Source organism: Homalodisca vitripennis, chromosome 1 (genome assembly GCF_021130785.1).
Source record: "Homalodisca vitripennis isolate AUS2020 chromosome 1, UT_GWSS_2.1, whole genome shotgun sequence".
NCBI lineage: Eukaryota > Metazoa > Arthropoda > Insecta > Hemiptera > Cicadellidae > Homalodisca > Homalodisca vitripennis.
This window is the reverse complement of record NC_060207.1, coordinates 76989087-77013481: the sequence shown is the minus strand read 5'-3', so window position 1 is coordinate 77013481 and position 24395 is coordinate 76989087. Positions and strand designations below refer to the sequence as shown.

At 33.4% G+C, this 24395-nt stretch overlaps 2 protein-coding genes across 2 annotated transcripts in view; both read left to right on the top strand.

Annotated features, from left to right (window-relative positions):
• Window positions 1–16648, top strand: part of LOC124365100 (inter-alpha-trypsin inhibitor heavy chain H4-like) — a 34571-nt gene extending 17923 nt beyond the window's left edge. Inside the window, exons 8-17 of the mRNA XM_046821045.1 lie at window positions 551–754; window positions 3500–3680; window positions 3878–4061; window positions 4754–4946; window positions 6054–6231; window positions 7936–8060; window positions 10909–10996; window positions 13547–13671; window positions 14316–14449; window positions 15620–16648. Coding sequence (XP_046677001.1) covers window positions 551–754; window positions 3500–3680; window positions 3878–4061; window positions 4754–4946; window positions 6054–6231; window positions 7936–8060; window positions 10909–10996; window positions 13547–13671; window positions 14316–14449; window positions 15620–15656 — 1449 coding nt within the window. The 3' untranslated portion in view covers window positions 15657–16648. The remainder of the gene's footprint in view (window positions 1–550; window positions 755–3499; window positions 3681–3877; window positions 4062–4753; window positions 4947–6053; window positions 6232–7935; window positions 8061–10908; window positions 10997–13546; window positions 13672–14315; window positions 14450–15619) is intronic.
• A 917-nt stretch (window positions 16649–17565) lies between these two features.
• LOC124365093 (inter-alpha-trypsin inhibitor heavy chain H3-like) overlaps window positions 17566–24395 on the top strand; it is a 54371-nt gene continuing 47541 nt past the window's right edge. Inside the window, exons 1-3 of the mRNA XM_046821032.1 lie at window positions 17566–17690; window positions 23094–23167; window positions 23937–24085. Of these exons, the coding sequence (XP_046676988.1) occupies window positions 23099–23167; window positions 23937–24085 (218 nt within the window). The 5' untranslated portion in view covers window positions 17566–17690; window positions 23094–23098. The remainder of the gene's footprint in view (window positions 17691–23093; window positions 23168–23936; window positions 24086–24395) is intronic.

Genomic DNA, 24395 nt, shown 5'->3' with positions numbered 1-24395 from the left:
AGGCGAACGCTCGCCACCACAGTTGGCGATGTTTCGGCAGAGACCATTGTGGAGATGATGCTGCAGAGTGAGGACGCCTGGAATGCAGTCACCACTCATGTACATGCGATCCTTCATCAGAAGCGTAAAGACGGATGCCTGGCTGACCCCTAGCTTCCGAAACAAGTAGCTTTGTCCTGGTTGGGACATAAGACACACGGACCAGGCAAGATGTCATCCGAAAGAGTTCCGGCCTGGGCCCTCCGTGGCCCGTAGGGGGTTTAGTGGGTAGTCCGCAAGGGAGTCCCACACTCCGTGCGCAAATGCATTCCCCTTACGTCACGTCAACAATCTCATTGTTTATTCTAGTTGATAACATTAGATATGTGGATTCATGGAAATAATGTAATTGAGCATCCGACAAGTGTAATGAAACTAATACGATATCATATTGTAATGGATGTAAGTCACGTATGTTTTGATTTAAATCATAACATAATTGAATGAAATATTTATTTGTTTAGTTTAAATGATATAGTCAACTAGATTATTTACCTACAATTTACTGCAGGTTGACGATGGACATTATTTCGCTGATTTCTTCGCAGTCGAGGCTCTCCCAAGTTTGAAGAAGCACGTTATCTTCGTCATTGATTACAGTTATTCCATGGAAGGGGAAAAATTTGAAGAATTCAAGCAAGCCATGGACGTGATCTTGCCATACCTTAGCGCTAAAGATTATTTCAGCATTGTCCTTGCCCAGAGTTTTGCTGAGGTCAGTTCTTATTTTTATAATATTGTACATTAATAAGTTGATTCAAACTCTAAGACACTTACATAATAAAACATTATTTGAACGATCGACCTCAAATAATACTAGGAATAGTAGGTGATAACCTTCTATAACATGTCCAAGTATATATTTCTTAGTTTTAGTATATATATCATTATTCTACCATTTTCATTTACTACCACTTCCCGGAACAGTTAATCTGCCCTCTTATATCTCTACTATATTTTATGATACTATATAACTTACTAATCTTTGAGATGAAGTAAAATTATACCAGTTATCTTGGACACTACGACCCTGAGTTTTAGTAGCTATTATGCATTTTATAATAGGAGTTTTATAGTATGGATCAAACTTGGAGTCATTGATGTATTTATATCAATCAATCGAGTTCTCTTGATTCGATATATATATATATATATATATATATATATATATATATACATATATGAGATTGGAGATTTGATTGAATGATATGCAATAAATTAATTGTTAGGAATGTTTAAATGTATAAAATTGTTTAAAACTAAGAGCTGTGATTTGTATGTGTCGAATTCTACTATAACGAAAGCAACTAAAAGATCTATTAGTTTTGCAACCAACAAGGTAAAAAAACCCATCAAAAATATTTGTATAAGTTATTATCATCTCAATGTTAATACGTTAGGTGATAAATATTTTGTCGTTTACCCACAGAAACGCCAGATTATATGTGAAATTTATTGTTTAAATGGCTGTAAAAATACAATTCCAATACTAAATAAACAGGTATAGTATACATTACTGCATGTTCACAATAACCTAGCTCTTATTTAAGGTACATATTAAAACTAAAGATTGAAATAAGAAAACAACGCAAACCAATTTACTCATGGAGCTAGTGCTACAAATGTTTAGGAAACATTGTGATCTATAATATAAAAATGAAACTGTTCGTGTGTAACAGCATCACTCACAAACGGCTGGACGGATTCGCCTAATTTTTTTTTTTAATTTGTTCGTCTTGATCTGTAGAAGGTTATAGGATACTTTTTATCCCTTTCCCGATTCAGGATTCCGCCCCACTGGTTACAGAAATACCCGTAAGAAATGCATTGCAGCAAACATATGTTATTAAGTGAAAGAGTCTTTTCAAATTTTTAATCAGCTGTTCTTTGTAAACATATATAATGGGACAAAAAATATATTTATATATAATTTAATTACTATTTTAAATTTCTTTACACTTATAGTAATATATAAAAATGAATGTTTGTGTGTTTGTCCTTTATATACTCAGAAACTATTGGACCGATCACTATGAAAATTTGTATTTTTCTATGTAGAAGGTTTATATGCAATGCCCATTGATGTAACTCACCACCAGGCTGTACTGCAAGATATAACAGTTATCAAAGCGCCTGCACATTATGAACTGCAATTACGACACAGTTACGTTTATTAAATAGCCAAACACTATTTGAAGGCAAAGAAATATACGGGCAAAGCTTAAGAGACGCGTGCGAAGCCGCGGGAAACAGCTAGTCTATTATATAAAAATGAAACTGTTCGTGTGTAACAGCATCACTCACAAACGGCTGGACGGATTCGCCTAATGTTTTTTTTTAATTTGTTCGTCTTGATCTGTAGAAGGTTATAGGATACTTTTTATCCCTTTCCCGATTCAGGATTCCGCCCCACTGGTTACAGAAATACCCGTAAGAAATGCATTGCAGAAAACATATGTTATTAAGTGAAAGAGTCTTTTCAAATTTTTAATCAGCTGTTCTTTGTAAACATATATAATGCGACAAAAAATATATTTATATATAATTTAATTACTACACTTATAGTTTTAAAGCATAGAGTAAGCTTAAGAGAAAACGACAAATTTTGTTTAAACTGTTTCTGCAATCACTGTTAAAACATAGACTTTACTATTCAGATAATACAATTCAAATTTGACGTAAAAATTCACCTTTAACTGCAATATTTATTTAATATAAACCATGCTCATGCTTGATCAGAAGAGCAATGCAGATATCATAATTACTATCTTACGTTGGCTACAAATATAAAGAATGTTATAAAATCAACCTTAGTTGTTTTTTTTTGACAGAAGTATCAGGAATGTGGTACATACCTTCATAATGCGCCCAAGAAGCTCACGAAGGAACGACTATCAATTATCTCAGCAATGTTTAGAATGTGATAGAAAATGAATAAGTGAATATAGTGTACTGTTTTCAACGGGAAATTGCGTGCGAAGCCGCGGGAAACTTATTGAAATGCGCAGCGAAGCGCGCCGGGTCCGCTAGTTTATTATATAATTAAACTCTTCCAAAACATTTACGAGAGAGATCTGAACGATTCAGATTAATACTTATATAATACTATAATTCAGATTACATCAGGTGTTAATATTTTTACTTTTGATAAATTTGTTGCTATCACCCTAATCAGACAAGGGAATACATTCTCCTTCATATCACATCCCACTGAAAAGTCATCGATCACAATTAATGAAAATTTGATTAAATCTAAAATGATCAAGTGATCATTGCCTACAGCACGTCCCTCCCATTCAATCTAGATCAATATGTTTGGTTAAGTCCGTTCAAGGTTTCATAAAAAGTATAAAATCTTATCAAAGGATTTGAATAAGGCTGATAAGGTTTGATGAGTTGATTAAATACTTTTACGGGAGATATATGTTTATACAGAACTAGTAATTGTGTTAAATTGCAGGCCTGGTCACCCAGCACTCTGTACAGGAAAGGTCCAGATACGCAAGATGAAGTCGACAGAGAAGAGATGCTCAAGTCTGAGCACAATCTGACCGATACTTTGTCCCCACAGTTCTTGGTGGAAGCTTCTCCTGCTAATGTGGAACTTGCACTCAAATATCTCAAAGAAGCAGAACTGGGAGGTTTGTTTCAACTTTTTTTTTAACATTTATTCGTTTTGGAAAACGTCCTTATTTCCTCAAAAGCCACGGTCCCCTGAGTGAGCTAGATCTGGCGTGCACTCAGTCAACCTCCTTGTCATTTACAAATGTTATTGAACAAATACGATGTTGAATGAAATGATTTATTTATGTTGAATGAGTTATAATGTTATGTTAAGGCTCTTACCTGATGGGAGGGCTAAAAACAGCGGTGGATCTGGCCAACCTCGGTGCCGACCAATGGAAGGCCGAGAGTGACTCCCCTCTCCCTCTCATTGTCTTCTTGTCAGACGGACAACCGACTATTGGAGAGGTCGATGAAGCCGTAATCGTTAATCAAGTGACGTCTCTCAATACTAAGCAGTATGTATAAATCTACTTATTTTATATGGATAAGTGAAACACTGTAAAAAGAGTTATTATATTAGAATTTGTAATGTGCTGTAACAAACATCAGGGTATTAGATATTAATCTATCAATAAAAATCCTTGAGAAATACTAATGTAAAAATAATTGTCTTTTATATAAAGCTGTATAATTTACTGTATAATTCAAACCCCCTGAAAGTTTTACTGAATTTTTTTAGTAGCAGATTTATTCTATACTTTTACTCTTTCTGGTTAATGACAATTTGCTCTGTAGTCCGATAGCTAGTAGAATAATTTGACATTTTGTTGCTTAATCTCCATTTACTTTTCGTAAAGGTACCATCCTGTTTACTATGATGGCAGTTGATGCTGCATCATTATATTTGAAAATAAGTAATTATACATTATACTGTCCTGTATAATAGGAAACTATAATTTTTATCCCTTTGAATGTGATTTTTTCTCAAGTTTCACTATCGTGATCACTAGAAATACCTGACGTGCTCTATGTCCATAGCTACTATAATCTCAACATAATATTAATTTATTTATATATATATATATATATAAATTTGAGATTGTAAAATTTGTAACTATATTTATCAGTTGTAACAACAGATTTAAAGTGTGGATTTAAACTTCGTACACAAACAGATTTTGTTCATTACGTTCACTGCTTGTTCCAGCGTTCCTATATACAGCTTAGCTTTCGGATACTATGCAGATTACGAATTCCTACGCAAGCTATCCTTGAACAATCATGGTTTTGTATGGAAGGTTTACAGAGATGAGGATGCTTCTCAACAAATAGTATATTATTACAAACACGTCGCATCTCCAGTTCTGACAGACCTGGCCTTCACTTACTTCCCGACTAAGGTAAATATTGAATTTTCCGTCTGATATAAGGGAACTATGAACAATTTGTTGTATTTCATACGACCTTACTTTGGTTTTATCGATGCATTGGATGGCTCGTTGCCCTTATCTTTTTGAGTCAGTCCATCTCCATTGTCTATCATCTAGGTCTTTCGGTTTGTATACCGTCAACAGTTTGCTAACACATAATAACTTGAAGTATTTTTGACTCCCTATATAATATATAATCATAATCTTAATCGACAAATGATGACCCAAACAGGTAAAGCCAGCTTTATCGTTAATGCCTGAAGCCAATCACCAATAAATCTAACCAATCTGCATATTTATAGCGTCTTCAACCCAGGATAATATGGTTTTTATCAATTATTTTTAATAAAATAATTGATAAAAATGTACTTTCAATACTGAGCATAGAGATATTCTATACTATTATCCAAGGATAATAAGAGAACGCTTGGAAAAGAAAACAACATCATACTGGATAATAGTATAGAATATCTCTAAGCTCAGTATTGAAAGTATATTTTAAATTTATAATGTATTAAAAGTATTAATATTTCTTATTTCATTCGAGTCCGTAATTATTGTTGTCACCCATAATTATTATTCTAGTAATACTCCGATGGTACGATTGGAGATTTTAGTTGGAATATAATTTTAAAAACGTTATTTATAAAATATTAAATATACAGTACTTTATTACTAAGGCACCATTACTTAATAGCATAAACAAAAGAAATATTAGTCTTTATTACAGATTGACAAGGTACGAATCCAACCTGATTAGTGCAATGGAGATAATATTTAAACATTGCTTTCAAATCAAACTTTATGACCTCGTAGTATGGATATGGGATGGTAAAGTGCTTTAAGTTGACTTTTTAACATTGTTGCATGCGTTAATTCGAAAAGATTGTACTACGTCTTTGGTGCATTGTTGTGTATGACATTTTGCAATTGTCATGTGTTCGCCTGCTTTCCTTGATTCCCCGGCTTGTGGTTTAAGGTGCAATAACTGATGGACAATCAGTTATTGTAGTCAGTCACCTCATATCAGTTCATCTGAGGTTTTTTTCAGCCAATGTAAAAATCAGCTATTTTCAGGTAGAAGAAGTGACTAGACACGAATTCCCCGTGTTCTTTAGGGGAATGGAGATTGCGGTTGCCGGCAAATTAAAGGATGCGGTCACGGAGAACGATACTATTGGAGAGCTTACAGCTAACATCCCAAGCGTCAGTGAAACTTACAACCATTCTATACCTGTGGGACGCAAAGTTGCGGGTAAGTACATTTAACATTTGAAAGTAAATTTAGAATATTTATTTATTATTAATCATATAGAACTTTATAAAACTGTTAACAATTATAAATTATGTAAGGTTAGTTCAATAAGCTTTTGTCGTCGGCTATTATATTGATATTCAAATTATTATAAATGAAAAATCTAAGAACAAATTACGTCACACAGCTATATATATATATATATATATATATATATATATATATATATATATATATATATATATATATACACGAGTATATACATGTACGTGTTAGATATCGTTTTTGATAATGAAAAATATATAGGAAGTTGTAATGTTAATATATACACTTAAGGCATTCTAGTTCATCGCGGACTACTTTTAAGGAACTACTGTACAGCAATAGAGTATACACTGAACTAATGTTTTCTTCATTACAAAAATCGAATTCATTGACTGTGTTAGAAAAGCAGTAACCCGTGGTACTTATAATTTCATATCTCTCTGTCTCTCTGTAGCCTACGATATTCTCGAAAACGAACTAACCAAAAAACTTGTTTGAAGCTTTGAAGTTTGCATGAAGATTCATTTATATATTGATTTCGATTATAGAGCATGTCGGTTCGTATCATTTAGCTGATTCTTAGCGAATATTTTCATATTGCTTTTGTGGGTAACCAGGATGGCAAAGAGAAAATCACATAATAAATTAATTTGTAAACAAACTGAGGAAGATAATGTGATGTAAATGTGTGACATTTAATTTGTATCCATTCATGGAATACAAATTATTATTATATAATATATGAGTAGAAAGTGAAGGTTAAAAGTGCGGTGAGGTAACAAGATTTAACCTCAGCGCACTCTTGTGCTGTAGTACCCTGATACTAGGCCCTGGTAGTACCCTCTCTAACGCACCGGAACTCTTATTATTTGAACACTGCTATGAAACCTAACTTAGCCTCATAGTCATTTAGGATTACACATATAAAACACCTTGGTGAGGTGTATGAACTGCGTTTATAGTCATCATGGTACAGGCAAATTTTAGTTAGTGAACAAGTATTGAAATGTCGTACATTAACGTTGAAAGTTTATATTTCTACTTTGTATAAATATTTCCTGCGATAAAGACGTTTCATTGGTTTAGGTGATGTGTGATATAATAAAATATAAGTAATAATTTTATAATACTGCCATACTGAAACGGTATGTCTAGTTCGTTTAAGAGATTTAATTTCAGTCGTCCTCTGATGTTTAAGTCGAATTATATTAAAATATGAAAAATTCTAAAGTTTTATACTGTAATCATTTAACCAAAAGTAAATATGCGAGTAGTGAGTATTAATCTTCGGTTTATATATGTGACTGAGGTCAATATTTAGCGGAAATATTATTAGTACTAACATAAACTTGATGCTAATAATAGGCATTGTTTTACAAAATATACATAAAAGGATTAAGGAATAGAGTATTAAATCCATAGGTAGTTTTGTTCCTACCTATACAAAGTTACGTGATAGGTATCTAAGAAACGTCATAAAACAAGGATATTAGCATGAAAGTGAACTTAATTACAAACATCATTTTATGATACTCACATATTTTTAATTTAATGTATACATTATTTCCAGATGAATATTTTTCATATTTGTTATAATAATTAGATTCATTTAACAAAATTGAATGAAAATTTATACGAAGAACCGTTTTATATGTACAGGCAACTCTGCGGAGAAGACGTTTGCTTTCCTCAAGCTGCGACAACTTCTGGGTGAGCTACATCGTCTGCCGGAGGACAGTGACAAGAGTTCACTTGAAGAGAAAATTGAGAATCTGGCTCTAAAAGTAAATACCATTAAATCAACCAAAATCAAATGTTATTTCTCGTATAGGTTTACTGGATTCCAAGTAGTCTATTCATAATTCATTATACTGTATTGTGGGAAGCAATGTACTTACCGTGAAGTGAATGAAGAAACTGAGTGGATGCACAGAAGCATTAATTACCTAAATAGCACAAGTAGTCAAGTTGGTATACACAATTAACCACTTTAAAAACGACCAGTGCGTCAAAGCATTAATGCATAGGGAAGTGACACAGAAGTTACACATCAACCAAATATTTCAAGAGTAAAAATGAGAATATTTATTTTTAACTTGACGTTTTTTAACGGCTCTTAACTACTGGCGGAGTGCCTCTAGAGGGTTACTCCCTCCGTTGTTAATTACTTATCCTTTACGCTCACATTAGTTTCATCACTAATCTCCGTAAACGTAAACTAGAATAGAGGGAAGTAAATCTTGAAGGCGAAATTACGCACTGGATGAAATCACGTTACTCCCACAGTAATTTATAGAAAAAATAATTATTGGACTTTGTAACTAAAATTATTTGTAAAAAGTAACTGTATTATTCATGGTAAAAAGCAATGATGTTAACCTTACAATATGACGAATAGCTTTTATTATTGATGTTAAAATCCACAAGTATGCCATTTAAAAAAAATGTTGTTTTAGTACCCAAAGAAATTATATTAATTAATAATATATCTTATTATAGTCAATTTTATATTATAAATATATAAAAATTTACATCAAGCTTTTGCTCATATAAAACTATTATTTTATGTATTTCACCATGATATCCTGCTTATGGGGGACGTCCCGCTAGGGGTTGGTGAAAATTCTTAAATAGAAGCATAGGTCGAGTCGTACATCAAATTAAAGCTCTTTTAATTAGAAACATTTTGGCGAAAATCTGACGTAAAACAGTTGACGCATTACAAAATGGCGGACACTCAAAGATTATAAAATACAGAATTTTTCAAATGCAAACATTCTGGTTGTTAGAGAAAACTGAGACACTTAATCTTTTATTTTACTTCTTTTACTTCAAATCACTTACCAACACAGTTATAACAAATGTTCAAAGTGTTTGCCTTCAGTTTGCTGACAATATACCAATCGATTGTAGAACGCTGATATCGCATTGTTTATCTGGAAATTCCTTATCAGCAGGTAAGGTTATTACCTTCCTTATCTGGAAGGTAATCAGCTGGAGCAAACAAGACCAAAAAGACAACAATGAAATTGCCAGCTGACAGATACAGTTGTTTTATCAACTCAGTCACTTAGAAGTCTTCAAGCCCTAATTTTGCAAGTAGTTTCAGTAGTGCTAGTTTATTTTGCTTTGGCGCTTTCCGAGAGAGAAAGAATAACTTTATTAATGATGCGCGGGTTTGGTGACCGTATTAGATCATGTGATGAGGTAAGGCATCTGTTTAATGAAAATATCTGGTTTCAGCAAGATGGAGCCCCTCCACATTATGGCGTACATGTAAGACATTATTTAGACAATGTCTTTCCACGTAAGTGGATTGGTAGAAGGGGAACAATAGAATGGCCTGCCCGTTCTCCAGATTTGTCCCCTTTAGACTACTTCTTTTGGGGCTACCTCAAAGAAAAAGTGTTTAAAACAAAACCTCAAAATTTGGATGAGTTGAGAAACCGTATTGTAAGAGAAGCTCAGGGTGTTCCTGTCCAAGCTTTAAACAATGCGATATCAGCGTTCTACAATCGATTGGTATATTGTCAGCAAACTGAAGGCAAAGACTTTGAACATTTGTTATAACTGTTTTGGTAAGTGATTTGAAGTAAAATAAAAGATTAAGTGTCTCAGTTTTCTCTAACAACCAGAATGTTTGCATTTGAAAAATTCTGTATTTTATAATCTTTGAGTGTCCGCCATTTTGTAATGCGTCAACTGTTTTACGTCAGATTTTCGCCAAAATGTTTCTAATTAAAAGAGCTTTAATTTGATGTACGACTCGACCTATGCTTCTATTTAAAAATTTTCACCAACCCCTAGCGGGACGTCCCCCATAAGCAGGATATCATGGTGAAATACATAAAATAATAGTTTTATATGAGCAAAAGCTTGATGTAAATTTTGGTTCTTTTATTGTAATTAGTTCAAAAGTTATTAGACCGTCCCGGGACTTTTCAGCACCCCTGTATATACCACTACTACTACTTAACCCCATTCGAGTGTGAGTGGTATAGAAAGATTGACAACTTAACTCCGCTTTTAAAATAAAAGCGTTTAATTTTTTAATGTATTTCATTATCAATACGAACGTTTTAATTTATTTTGTCCAAATATGATTGAATTTTATTTCAAACAAGCAATGTTTCATAGAAGAACAACGGGAATAACCATCAGCATAAAAGGAAAACTTTTTCTAACATTTTCTCAAACACAATTTATTAATAAAAACCAGAAAATTGTTCAGTTTGGAACCTTGTAGTACACGATACTTAAGAGGTGCTAAGCAACCAAGCGAATCTTGGTACCTAAATAAAAACAGTTTAACGGTATAAGTGTTTCAGAAGCTCAGAAAATCATTTTTTGAAAAAAATAAAATTAATCGAAAATCAAAAACCTAGTGTTAGATTTTTGAAATTATATGAGCTATTGTCATATTAAAAGCACTGGTGACCTAAAATTAGGTAAGTTGCTCTGCTGATAAGTACAAGACCATTTTAACCTGCTGTATATCATAAATAGCATTATTAAAGAAGTAATATTATACAGAAGTGTAACCGGGTATAATATTAAGGGTGTTGATACTAAAACTTTTAAAGTGAAAATGAAACAAATATTCTTATCTTAAATAAGATCTTTTGATTTCAGTACTCTTTTATGACGTCACTTACTTCGTTGGTAATTGAAAAGCCTGACGGGAGCAAGACAGTAGCAGAGTTTACGCCATTAAAACAAGGTACAGACTACCAATTCAAATAATACAATTCTAGATATTTATTCAAAATAACATAACTATTTTCTATTGGTAGTAGAATAGTCTTTGTGTAAATAGTATTCTTATACTATGCTAATATAATGCTGGTTTACAGTAGATCAACTAAAAATCTGAAATTTATGCAATATCCACACTTCCATGCCACTATGTGAAATCAAATATAAATCATAAAGCCTTACTGTCGACTCCTGCGTTTTTGAAATCCATTTGCTCAATAATTGTTAGCACGAATAACAAACTTTCAAGTGAATAATGTAACGAAGAGCCTCAAAAAGCACACACAATTTACATTTACAAATTTGAACATTTAGGAAAATCATAGAGTGGGCTTTAGTTTTGCAAAATCCATCACAGAACATTTTAAAAAACAATTCAACTTTATTTTATTATTTTTTATTATCTATGGACGCAGTTAATGTATAGTTTTGGGACAAGAGTTGCGGCAAATTATATTATAATATTAAAATATTAAATTAATTTAGTTGTCTGCTTATATTGAGTGTCATTTATAATCTCTAGACTTTTAATTTTGATTCTCATTTTATAAGTAATCTGTTAATACTAATCTACACGTAATTAATTATATTCCATTGAAAAACTAACTCATATTATAAGGCCCAAAAGTATGATATAGGGTTTTTTGTAGATAAATTATCTATCTGAGCCTGTGTAACTTATGTTACACATGCTCTGTATGTCATAAATTATGTTACAAATAACAATATTATAGAACATTATTTTACGATAGTCGTTTTGAACTTTTAAAACCTTAATAATTGAAGACTCAAGTATATGTTCTTAATTCTGTAATTTAAATTAAGTAGAACTGTAGACATATCGCATCACTTGAATAAAGCACTGCATAGCAGATGTTCCAGATTTAATGTGAGATAGTATATGATACGTTCAGGAGATAGTGAACTCTATTTCTGATAAGACTAAACATCAGAAAGTGTTTAGTCTGATACACACATTAATCTAAACATATTAACAGGTTGTTTACCGGTTGTTTACAGGTTGTGTTAATATGCACACGTTTCGTAAGAAATTAACCATTTTGATCTTCATAACGTTATTATCTAAAACCAAATACTAAAGATTTAATATACAGGGTTAGCCAGTGAAACGGGAAGATTTAAATAAGTAACTAATTCTTTAAGAAAATTAATTTTATTATTTAATGGTTATAAATATAAAGAAAAAAGGTAGCCATTTACTGTACAATAAGTGAAAAAATTATTTTTCGAATATAACACTTGTCATATGTCCTCCATTGGAATCTATGCACTGCTGCAGCCGGGCCTGGAAGTTTCTCATGACATTTTGCAGCATATTGACTGGTATTCCTTCGATTTCGTCCCGAATTCGTTTTTTTAGGGCAGGGATAGTTCTAGGTGGATCTTTCTGAAAAACTGTTGTTTTTTAAATAACCCCATAGAAAAAAGTCACAGGCTGTCAAATCTGGAGAGCGAGGGGGCCAAGGGGGAATGACGCCACCTGGAAACAAAGCATTCACAGCATTCATAGCAACTCTTGCAGTTTGGCTTGTTGCCCCATCTTGCTGGAACATTGTGTGTTCATTTACTGGAAAACGGGAAAGTTGTGGCGTAAGAAAGTTCTGAATCATTGCAACGTAACGCACAGAGTTAACAGTCACAGCACTTCCATTGCTACCCTCAAAGAAAAAATGGGCCTATGATTCCTCTTGCTGACATTGCGCACCAAACCGTCACGTTTTCAGCATGAAGAGGCGTTTCATGAAGTGCGCCAGGGGTTTCCTCAGACCAGTATCTGAAGTTTTGTTTATTAACAAAACCAGAGAGGTGGAAATGCGCCTCATCGCTCATCCACAAGTTGTTTACTTGGTCGACATTTTCTTCAAGTCTTCTGGCCATTTTCCCACAAAACTGTAATCGTTTCTGATGGTCAGTTGGTTTGAGAGATTGCACGATCTGTATTTTGTATGGGTAAAAATTTAAATCTTGATGAAGAATCCTTCTCACCGAAGTGTTACTTATAGCCATGAAACTCAGGCTCTTTATGTTGTTTGGCAGATCGTTGTGGACTTCTGAGCATTGCCTGTTGAACAGTAGCGATATTTTGAGGGGTTAGAACGGTTTTTTGCACTCCCACCTTGTTTTTTAAACGTTGATCCAGTTTGTTCAAGGTTGTTTATCCACGAACGAATTGCGTTATCCGAAGGAACAGGCCTGTTGCGCGGTATGTTGAAATGGCGTTGAAAAGCACGTCGCGTTTTCACCAAACTCTCACCATTCGTATAATACGCTTTAACCGCGTAGCCGCGATGTTCACCCGTCCAACGATCCATCTCAACTAAATGGCGGAACACGCAGGTAGAAATGAGCCCAGGGCCTAGTAACATGATACTAGGCCCTGAATGAGCCGGCCACTATTACTCCCACCACTCACATTCCAACTGACATGGCCATCTCCAATCTTCCTGTTTCACTGGCTAACCCTGTATAATAATCAATATTATCTGTATTTTAGCACCTCCTTTGGAAAAAACGGATTTGAAGAAAATCACTTGGTTGAAGGAATACCTGACTGATGACGCAGCAGACCATGTCAGCGTGACACTCAAAGAACATTCCTACAATCTGGCTCTAAAACCGGTGAGTTAAAATTATTTGGTTTAATCCTTCATTTATCATTTCTTCAGAACTTATTCTCAAAATAAAATACATTACTATTAATAATGATTTTGTCCCACATTTTCCGATTCAAAGTGAGTCAAAGTGTCAAAGCTTACACAATAGAAAACTAGAGATATTTCAGTTTCGCTGTAAAGAGCGAGGCCAACTTCATAATATAATATCACTCTACTGATATAGCAGTTTCAGTTTAACATCCTTGACTAAAGATGGCTCTCCACGGCAAGGGCGATGTAACACAAGATTTAAACTGTGTTACTCAAAATGTATAGCATTCTGCTCACACCTATAGTTAATTAATAATAACCTAAGAACTAATACTAAAAATGTGGAAAATTTATCATAATCGAAAACTATGCATCAAATTGAATTAGATAAAGATATTTAAAACTTACATTCAGCTAAATAAATTGGATTACTTCTTTAATAAATTTTGCACTATTAAAATTTAAACTTTGAAAAAAGTTACCTATATGATATACATATATATTAGCTTTCGGTCCGTAATTTTTCTCTTAACATAAATATCAATTATTAGTTTTTTAATGGAAATATATGATTTTATATCAAGTTATTGTTTATTTCAAATGAATTTGAATTTTCAGGGTGAAGAAACTTTCGGAAAATGCAACGTAAACTACATGTCAGGAGAATGTCGTCACTTCCAGAAATGTGCTCTTGCTATCTTCGAAGACGATGTTGCTGAATTCCTTCCTTACAAGTGTGACATCGCAGGAGAGTAAGTCTCTAGTAGTTTTTTTTTTTTTTTTTAATTTTAAAAAAGGTCCCTCCTCCCACAGATCAAAGTCAAGAGACTGTTTCACCCAATGAACAGTTGCTTAAGCTAATGGTAATTATTATAATAATATTCTTCACAGAGGCCACACATCTGTGTAGATAAGATCATATAAATAGATCACTTAAGGATCTATGTCTATGAAACTCAGCTAAAAGTATAAAACATAATGACAATTCCATTCATATCCAACATTCATTGCCATAAGTGAATTGTTGAATCGGAATTCGAAAAACAGGAGTTTAATTTTTTTTTATTTTCAATATTAATTAAACTCAAGCATCAATCCTCTATAACTCAATTGTATTGCGAATATTTCAAACTGGTCCTATCACCAAACGCGCCACCATAGGACCGACACTCGAAATATTATTATATATCGTGTCATATTGGTTAATAGAATATATTTGAATATATTCAAATTGGGAATAAAAAAATTGGACTAATTCCAATGAAATATCACTGTTCCACAGGTTACGTCATATTGGATTAAAAATGCGATGAATAGTGACAAACACTCAAACAATAGATGCCAAACACTCAGTTTAGTGTTTGACATTAATTGCCTGTAGCCGATTTACTTGAGATTGAGATGACGTGAACGGCATGCGCATTTTATAGTCCCAAGGATTTCTTGGAGAACCCAAGCTTCTAGCATAATCATAAAGGCGCTCCTAATCCCCAATAATACTCCCGATCAACAACGCCGGTTGCAGGCAATACTGGACACATGTAGTTCCATTCGAATTAGCGTTTGTAATGAATTCCCTGTTTGAAGACCAGACTTTCGGTCCGTTTTATAAAACTTTTAAATTACAAAATTCAGAATTTTTAACTTTCGTTGATAATGTGTTTAGCATTTTCCAAAAATTAAACATAAATGTCGATAGTTTTATGCATTAATTACATGAGTAGATTGGGAACCATATCCCTAAGAATTTTTCACCAAAAGGTCACACCCCAACTTAAAACAGTTTTAATAACACTCTGTTGAAGAGATACAAGAATTCACAGACTATTTGTTTGTGTACAAGATAACGGAACATAATTGTATACATGTTTCGTATGATATATTCTTTGTTAATGTATCTAATACATGTCTTGTGGTTTCAGTTATCTTGGAGCCTGCTGTCCATTCCATGTTAGCTGAGCTCATAAGCAGACAACCGAGTGTCCCGTTACTGCTGTCATCATTTCTTCTTTTCATCTTATCTACAATGTACCTATTATGTATAATTTTATGATTGTAAGTCATCAATTGAGTGCAACTGCGGACACCAAGGTCAACATTTTTGTTTTATAAAATTTAAATTACCATCGATGGTTCTTCCATAAGAAACTGTTCTAAAAGCCTTAGAACACTACGCTGCTTATATTTCACAAACGTTTGGTTATATTTGTAGTTCTAGTGTTTCCGTAAACTTGTCATTTGTCCAACTTTTTATCCATGCCCATTGATTTACTGATGCTTTTAATGCTAAGTTAAATAAGGAAAGTAAACAAATTTTATTTATAAAGTGTAGAAAAGTAAATGTTTCCAATTCACCGGCCTTTACCTCTTTTAGAATGCTTTATAATTGCAAATTCTTGGAATCTATTTCATATAATCCTCTTTCTGTAAATCAGACGTATCTATAAACATGAAGAACGTGTCGAGGTACACAAAAGACCCACCTCCAATGTCCTTTCCAGTTTTGTTTTTTCCTTAGGCTATTGTTGTTAATCATGATCATTAATTCACTGTGTACATACATTACAATCAATTTAGGCACACCACTAATTACAGTCTCTTAATGATTATTAAAGTAATGACTTAATAAAGAAATAATACGGTTTAAAATACTATATCTTATGTCTTTAATCTGCATTATACCACGAAGGTAAATTACACAATTGCAAGGTTAAAATATAGACTTTGTATTTTTTACTATAAAGCTAAAGAGCTAAACAGGGGAGGTTGCAAAGCCGATAAGGTAAAATGACTCTGTTTCTTTCAAAGGAAACCATTTTTTTATTGCACAGTAGTACTCTTCTATTGGTCGTTTATTTGTGTTTTTATATTTAGCTTGATTGATATGCAAAAACTACTTTTAACATTCATTTTTGTCATAAGTATGAAAATATACCACTCATTCAGCAATACCTTATAGTGTTTCTATTTTTTTTGTACGAGGGTGAGTCAAATATAAACTGGACCATTGCCTAATGTAATTACTTTTTGAATAAAGTACTGCACAGTAGAGCAGTGGGAGGATTGAAGTTTGGGGGAGAGGATTGATGTACTTAGTCTTGCACTGTCACAAACGGTACTACGACATTTTGTATAAAACAATATATCAAATGGCAAGACAAATAACATCGTATGGGTTGGACTAGTATATCTGCTTCACAGGGAAACAAAAACCGGTTTATATTTGACTATTTCCCATATTGTCCTGAAACTTTTCTTTCTTAATCCAGATCTAATCTTAAATTTTTCCACCCTGTAAGGTAATGTTTTTAAAAGAAAGTTATTTTGGAGACTTCAAAATTATTACTTGTAGTGTATTGTCTTATTATATTCGTAATATTTAATTTAATATAAAACAATACTTTGAGATTTTATAGAACAGATATTATATTTTTAGTATAACAAATATTCAACAATTAACATTTTACAATATTCGTCTTTAATGAAAAAAAACGGGTGTGGAAAACTCTCTATAATAAAAGCATTAAAATTAAATTAAAATGCTTATGGATTTTAATGCAACATTTCCGTTGTCTTTAATGTTGAAGCGAACGAGCACAGCGAACCCAGGCCAGTCGTGTCCCATAATATTGTAACTCACAGTTTTGAAATCCTCGTAATTTTTACTTTTATAATATGTACCCTATGATATAGCTATTTAAGTTTATTAATGCCCTACGGTTGGCATATCATGTGATGCATTTTCAAATTAAGTCAGTGAAAGCTGTACCTCAATGAGACACTCACGAAGGTTAAAGTAATACTAATTCAGTGACAATTAGTGCACAGCACCGTTCCCAAATTGAGTAAGTGTCTTCAGACATGGCAACTTGCCAGAGCTTCTACTCACCGACATTTAATGTAGTGTCCATCCTCGTGAGTACATCCTTCTACGTGTGGCAAGCTGGAATAGATCGACTGATTTGTATGGTCTCAGCACATTTTGTAGTTGCAGTAAGTATAAATTTCGTATAAACGTTATTTGCTTTATTCCTTCATTGAAATTAATATAAGCAGTCTACCTATTCTCAGATACTTTAGATATAAATGCATATCAAGTGTTGCATACACTATTTTATACATACTTATGGGAGAAAACAATTACTTATATTTTTGTGTTTCAGCATTGTTATCAAGAGCGCGCAAAATTTTGGTTTTCTTGAACGTATTGTCAAGAAATTGACCAACTTAGTTTTGACCAAATTTTAATGTCTCAACTTATTATGACCCGTCTCAACTGGTATGCCAGTGACCCGGGTTCGAATCTCGGTTTGTCGCACAAACTTTTTGCACGTTAAATAATCATCTTAGTCTAGGCTGAAATAATGTAGTGGACACTACGGGATACAACCACACAATCACTTGATATACAACAACTAATAATTTCATAAAATGGAGATTATTGCATTACAACAGACATAGGGTTTTGGTAACTTACGGTACAAAATGGCCACCGAAATCTTTATTTTACTACTCTCAAGTAACATTAATAAAGGACATCATAAATAACAAATACTGTTTTTGTTATTCTACAACAAACAATGATCATGATCGATTCCCAGTGTATTTTAATAATACCTTTAGACTGTTAAAGTTGCGAATGGTAAATAATGAACGAATGGTATATCAAGTACGAGTATATTTGGGAAAGTGCTTACTCAGGGGTACTTACTTACACAGGTGGTATTGTTAATTTTATAAATATATCACTTAAATTATTTTGATACAATTAAATATACAATATACAAATAAATATAACAAATTGTACATAAATCAACCGCAATAAGAGCACAATTGCACCAGTAGGATCTGTCAAACTAACCAAAATCTTCTCAGATTTCTGGCATCTCACTGTAATATTTAATTGTATCTAAATATTCTGAAGTGATATCATTGTAGTGTATTTAGTACCTAAGATTTTATGATAGTTTGTGTCTGTGTGTTTTTCAACGTGTTTCAAGCAACAGGAATCTATGTGATGCAATTATCCATTAGTGTACTTCATGAGCTCCACCTACACCAATTTAAGCAATTGTGCCCACGCTCGTGTGCATCTATCCAACATGAAGTTGGAGGTTCATACGTTTGACTATTTTCATACATTAAATCGAATGTATATTTTTATCAATTAACGTTTAATTGAAAGTATGTTAAAAGTTGAACAGACTTAACTAAGCCATTTCGATTTGAATTAGTTTTAATATATGATGTCAACTTAATAAGACACTCTGACTAAATTATCCTCTATTTTATAGAGTAAATAACCTTTCCATTACACAAGAAAAACTTGTTCAAATTGGGAGTGCTCTACTAATAACAGAATGAAAATTACTGTTTGTAGTATGTATAATTTTTGGTGCTACTAAAAATATTGAAATGTTAACCTCTATTTACATGTTATAAAATTATACGAACACATATAACACGATAAGGATCAGCAAGGTGACTGTTCTCATAACATTTCTTACGTTACCTACGACCCTCCTGGGTTATTCCAAGCGCAACATGGTAAAATGGATTTTCAAACCGTCGTTATCACCACCGATTAAATCTTGAAAATAAAACTGATTGTTTCTTTCTGCCCTCTTAGGTGTTACTCTGTATAGTCATCATCTACATATACGACTTTAAATTGTAATAAATTAGACGAGACTTATGAAACTACAATTAGAAAGCTGTATTTCAAGAAACTATAAATGAAATCTGTTTCGTTAATGTACCTGTGATGAGACGGATACTATAAAACTCTTATAAGTGACATACAATAAAGGACTCATCGAAGAAGGGTGTCAAACCGATGATATCGCAAAATACATCGAGGAGCGGGTCAAACTATCCTGGTATCAGAAATGTTTTAGCTTACAATTCACCACCTTCTAAGCAGTCAGTAGTAAAGTTGACCGACTTCTATTTGGTAAACGACAGTTACTAATATAGAACGAACTTGATAAAAATAAAAATTCTGATATAAGTAAATAGGAGTACGTCAGACCACGTATCGCGTAACAGACTTTGTTAAGTTTTTAGGCTATGTCTCCATCAGGTAGGATATAGTCTATCCCATTATCCGAAAAGCTGCTTTGACCTAACCGCCACAAAAAAGTACTACCAGTTAGTTACCTGTATCGTGCCAGGGTGACTGCGGTGCCTCGAACTTCCCCCTCCACTGTTTGACTGCAAAGGACGTATCACAGAAGATATCATGGCAACATTAGAAATATCATAAAGGGACATCGACCTTATCATTATAGAAATCAATTTTCATCCAAGCTTCAAGGCCATAGCTTAATTCATTCATATATGAATTCCCCTCAGAGATAGACTTTGCTAACGCATAGTCAAATCCCATGAAAGAATATATACCATCGTCAGAGTCAATCTTGCCAGTTTATAAACAAATTTCATATAAATTTTAAGACTAAATATCAAGTTTTCTAGAGTATCATCCTTAGTGGGGTACTCGCTCTCAAGATATCCTGTGGAAGACACAGATAGAAGACGAATCTGGCTAGTATAATAAAAAAAATGAATAATATTTAATGTTCATTCCATTCTTCAGATATCCTGTAAAAAAGATAGGTTTCGCTAACGCAGATTCCTAGTTCGATTGGGAGGTATACATCACCATTGAACTATGAATTGCCTATATAGAAACAAGGTAGGAGTACGGAACAACACGTCTCGCGTAACAGACTTTGTTGATGTTGCATGCAAAAATTGAAGTCCAAAGCACATTTTGTTAGGCTACTATGTCATGTTTTAAAATTTCATGATAATTATCAATATGTTTACAAAACTTATTTATTCTGCGATTGTATTCTTGCCATCGTGATTACCCATAGGCCCAATGAAAAAATTTCGCTAATGCTTCAGCTAACATGTGCCATCATCGACTCAATGTTACTTGTATAGATGTTACATAACTTTGTGCAAAATTTCAAGTCTTTAATTTAGTTTGTTGTGAAGACATCGCAACCTTTGGCCAGATAGATAGAAATTAAATTTTCCAGCCCGTCGAGACATGGAATTTTGGCAAAATTTCTTATTTATGTCTTACATTGTAAGTAACCCAAGGCTTGGCACGTAATTTCATGATTCGTATGATGAATTATTTTTAATTGACGTTGTAAACACTCTAGAGATAAGTGATAATCATTGGAGTTGTGAAGATATTCCAAATTTCATGATTAAATCTTTTAGATTTTAATTTAAAGATAGTGTTTTGAGACTTTGAAGTCTGAGAGTGAAACAGTTCTTTATAATTACCCGGGAATTTAACATAATTTTTATCTCTATAATATTTTATTCAAGAGCTCCAGAGATTTGACTAACAATTGAAAAGAAATTTAGTCCAGTGTGGATAAATCCTAGTTCTACAATTTTCAATTAACGCACTTATGATGTAATTAATGATGGAGTTATAAAAAAATTACAAACGGAAGTATATATTTTAAGTATATATTAATACAGTATTCATAGTCGACTGCTTCAGGTGTTCAGCGAAATTGCTGCTAACAGCTATTATTTAAGAACTCTTGTTTCTAAAAAAGTATCTAAGGTAGGATCAGAGAGGTCTAAATCCGGTCAAAATACAACTAAGATGGATTTTCTAGTTTTTAAATTTATAGTAAAAGTTAGATAGTAACTTTGTATTTTATATCTAATACTTAATATTTGCTAAAAAGGAATAGTTAAAAGTACATTAACGATGACACTATTTATTTACGTGTTTGTTTCTTTATAGACTGAAAAATATCTTTAATATTTTTTAGAACATTTAAAGTTCTAATTGATCCGTTAGTTCAAAGCACAGTCTAGTGAACTTCCATCTAGCATAGTTCATGCCGACTGTTTCAAAGGTAGTATTAGGAGTCAAATTCTGATCATCTTGTGTTTTAGTGCATTTTATAAGGTAGTCGAGTACTTACCTAATCACTGAAATCTAAAAACGGCAAGAAAAGTCATACAGAATTTACTCACTATAAATGTAAACAAAATGAAAATAATAACAATGTTTACACAGAACAGTTGATTATATCTGTCATATTTCACAACTATAGAGTCGAAAATAAAGTTCTTTATACTTTTTTGCTTACACCAGTGGGGTGTAGTCCGGTAGAATTTTCTAAAAAAAGAATAGACTATATTCATTCCAGGATTCGCAAGAATGCCCATATTAAATTACGTGAATAGTTTTCACGTGAAAACAAAACAAACAAAGCACTTTTAGATTTATAATATTATTAGGAATAATTAAACATAGGCTACGGTTTGGCTGTCAAAAAAATGTTAGCGTTGATGACTCAGTGTCACCTTATATATATATATATATATATATATATATATATATATATATATATATATATATATATATATAAGCAATATAGATTAGTTATCGTGATATTTTGTTGACAGAAAGACAGGACCCCCCTCGCACTAAGTTGACATGCTTCGTTAAAGCTCAGTAAATAAGAGGTTTTTTTCTAGTCTGCCTTTTTTTATTTTTTATAAGAGCATGCAGGCTTCTAAATCTTATACACAATCGACGTAACTGGATTTCTCCCACATATTAATAGAGAGTAAGAATTGTAGGCACTATGAGGTGGACACTGACAGCAGTTTGTCTGTGGCTGACTGGAGCTTGGGCCACTCTCGACGTAACTGAGTTTACCCCGCGTATTTAATCGAGTATAACAATTGCAGCCACTATGAGGTGGACGCTGACACCAGGTTGTCTGTGGCTGACTGGAGCTTGGGACACTCTCGCCGTAACTGAGTTTACCCCGCGTATTAATAGAGTGTAACAATTGCAGGCATTATGAGGTGGACCCTGACAGCAGGTTGTCTGTGGCTGACTGGAGCTTGGGACACTCGCCGTAACTGAGTTTACCCCGCGTATTAATAGAGTGTAACAATTGCAGGCACTATGAGGTGGACCCTGACAGCAGTTTGTCTGTAGCTGACTGGAGCTTGGGACACTCTCGCCGTAACTGAGTTTACCCCGCGTATTAATAGAGTGTAACAATTGCAGGCACTATGAGGTGGACCCTGACAGCAGTTTGTCTGTGGCTGACTGGAGCTTGGGACACTCGCCGTAACTGAGTTTACCCCGCGTATTAATAGAGTGTAACAATTGCAGGCATTATGAGGTGGGCCCTGACAGCAGGTTGTCTGTGGCTGACTGGAGCTTGGGACACTCGCCGTAACTGAGTTTACCCCGCGTATTAATAGAGTGTAACAATTGCAGGCACTATGAGGTGGACCCTGACAGCAGTTTGTCTGTAGCTGACTGGAGCTTGGGACACTCTCGCCGTAACTGAGTTTACCCCGCGTATTAATAGAGTGTAACAATTGCAGGCACTATGAGGTGGACCCTGACAGCAGTTTGTCTGTGGCTGACTGGAGCTTGGGACACTCTCGCCGAAACTGAGGTGAGCTTATCATATCGATAGTAACTTTTTATAATGTATTAAGACTTGTACTACTTCCATGTGTAAGTAATTCAATAGTTTAGTTCAGATAATCAATGCCATGCTATCAGTGTTTTATTTTTAATGGGAGCGTACTACTGCGACAATTGTGTTGTCAGATGTGAGGATTTTCTTGCTGAATTCCAGATACTTCTCCACTTTAATAAAGTGTCGATACATAACTGAATACCACTAGATCAAGAAAATGTTCGTAATATAATAATAATTCTTTTGCTAACTACGCCGTTTGTTGTGACTGCATAATTTGTGTATAAAATAATTAGAGATATTGGTGTCAGACATATAACTTATAACGAAATCAATGTAGGGACATTCGCTCTGCTAGCAGGAAAAATATATGCTACGTATTATCTATCTGTTAATCATGAAGGTTTCGCTAATGAATTTCTTAAAAATTGTATTGTAACTTTGTTAAAGTTATCTCTCATTCTTTGAGTAGTATAATATATTTCATAGAATAATGATCTATATATTAATATGGATAAGCTATAAAAGGATGGAATTTTATTGGTGTCTATCTTAGTAATTTGTATACGTTTATTTATATTACAATATATTTGTTTAGTGATGTTACAGTAAAGTAACAAATATGTGGGTCTTCACAGAACTAATATTCTTCGTGTTGTTATCAATACATTTCAATTGGGTTCAATATTTACTTCCAGTTTTCAAATACTGTAATAATTTTAAATAATTTGTTTCTGCCAAGATTAAATCCCTCCATGTGAAGACAGACATATTCCACCGATACGCTTCCACCACAGTGTCCAGCCTCATGGTCAACTCTGGTGATCAAATAGAGGAGGCGTCCTTCGTGGTCATCTATCCAGACTCGGCATTCATCACAAGATTCATAATGTGAGTTGAAGTGTCTATATTTTAAGGAATCACGATATCTTGAGGTCAAAAGTGCAAAGTAATAGTGGAATAAGCCATTTGAGTTTGTCACTCTTTTAGGTCGGAGAGCTCTGTGACTCTTCTGATCTTTTTCAAGATTTTTTTTATTTTCTGTCCAATAATAACGAACTAAATCTCTATATTTTTGGTAGACAATAGAAGTGGATAGAAAGCCTATACATATCCCTCTATAACCGTTACCTACCACACTGAACTTAGTTATTATTCAACTTAGTGTAAATCATTATTCTAAGATACCAACTGATCACAC